This window comes from Marmota marmota, unplaced genomic scaffold (assembly GCF_001458135.2).
Source record: "Marmota marmota marmota unplaced genomic scaffold, marMar, whole genome shotgun sequence".
NCBI classification, from domain to species: Eukaryota; Metazoa; Chordata; class Mammalia; order Rodentia; family Sciuridae; genus Marmota; species Marmota marmota.
In genome coordinates, this window is record NW_026000205.1 from 1004588 (window position 1) to 1005788 (window position 1201).

At 47.8% G+C, this 1201-nt stretch overlaps 1 protein-coding gene across 1 annotated transcript in view; it reads right to left on the reverse strand.

The window, feature by feature from the left end:
• The window catches only part of Atf5 (activating transcription factor 5), a 4631-nt gene that overhangs the window by 1321 nt on the left and 2109 nt on the right, over positions 1-1201 (reverse strand). Inside the window, exon 3 of the mRNA XM_048791219.1 lies at positions 7-251. Coding sequence (XP_048647176.1) covers positions 7-251 — 245 coding nt within the window. The remainder of the gene's footprint in view (positions 1-6; positions 252-1201) is intronic.

Here is a 1201-nt window from a genome sequence, read left to right on the forward strand (position 1 = left end):
GGGGGAGGGAGGGGTAGGGGGGTGGGGGGGTGGTGGTGGTGGTGGTGGTGGTGAAGGTGGAGGGAGGAGTGGGCCCTCAAGGAAGAAGTCTTCCATCTGCTCCAGCTCCTTCTTGAGCAGGGAAGCCATGGCTTCCAGGTCAGGGGGAGGTGGGGAAGGTGGGGGCAGGGCACCTGGGGGCAAGGGAGCCTCCAGGGGGAGGAGGGCTGTAAAATCAACTCGCTCAGTCATCCAGTCAGAGAAGCCGTCACCTAGGGAGTGGAGGGGGGACATAAAGTGCCCTGAGTTCCTGGGTCCTCCACCCAATCAAGTGATCACTTATATGTCTTGTCTCAGGCTCATTTGTCTTATTCAATCAGTCAACCAACTAATAAGTCATCAAACCAGTCGACAAGCCACACAGTAAAGGAACAAATGAACCAGTCAACCAAATAACCAATCAGTCATCCAACCAACCATTCAAGGAATCAACTAACCAATCAACCCATTAACTAATTTTAGTTGACTAAACCAATAAATCAACCAAAGAATAAAAGAGTTAACCAAATAATGACCCCATTGTTAATAAAACAGTCAACCAACCATTTTTTCAATCATCTGGTACACTCTTTCCTGAGGGCCTATATCTGTAGTTTCTCCAATTTATTCTCTATTCTTAAAAGGCAAGCAAGATGACATCACACCCAAACACACACACCATTTCAGTTTTCTTCATTTCTCCTTTTTTTTGAGACTGGGTCTAGTTCAGGCTAGCCTTGAACTTCTTGGGCTCCACAATCTTCCTGCCTCAGCCTCCCAAGCAGCTAGGAACACAAGCACATGCTACCATATCTGGCTATTTATTAATTACTGAAAACCCACTATGTGCCAAGCATTTGGGATATAGTAATGGATATGTTAATTTTTGCATCAGGATCCCTGCATATGTTCTTCTCTCCCCTAAAATGTTCTTTCTTTGGTCTTTTCATGCTTACTTCTTCTCATCCTTTAGGCCTCTGTCTGTACATGACCTACTTGGTGGTTTCCTGGCTACCTGAACTCTGAACCAGGAGGCTGCTGAGGTGGGGCGAGGGGCATCAAGCACACATCCCCCTGCTCAACCTCCCTGCAGCAGGAAATGGCTAGCAGGTCAAGGGAATCCAGGACAGAGGACTGGGGGAAGTCAAAAGTGGGGAAGGGGAGGAGGAGGGAACATGCTTGT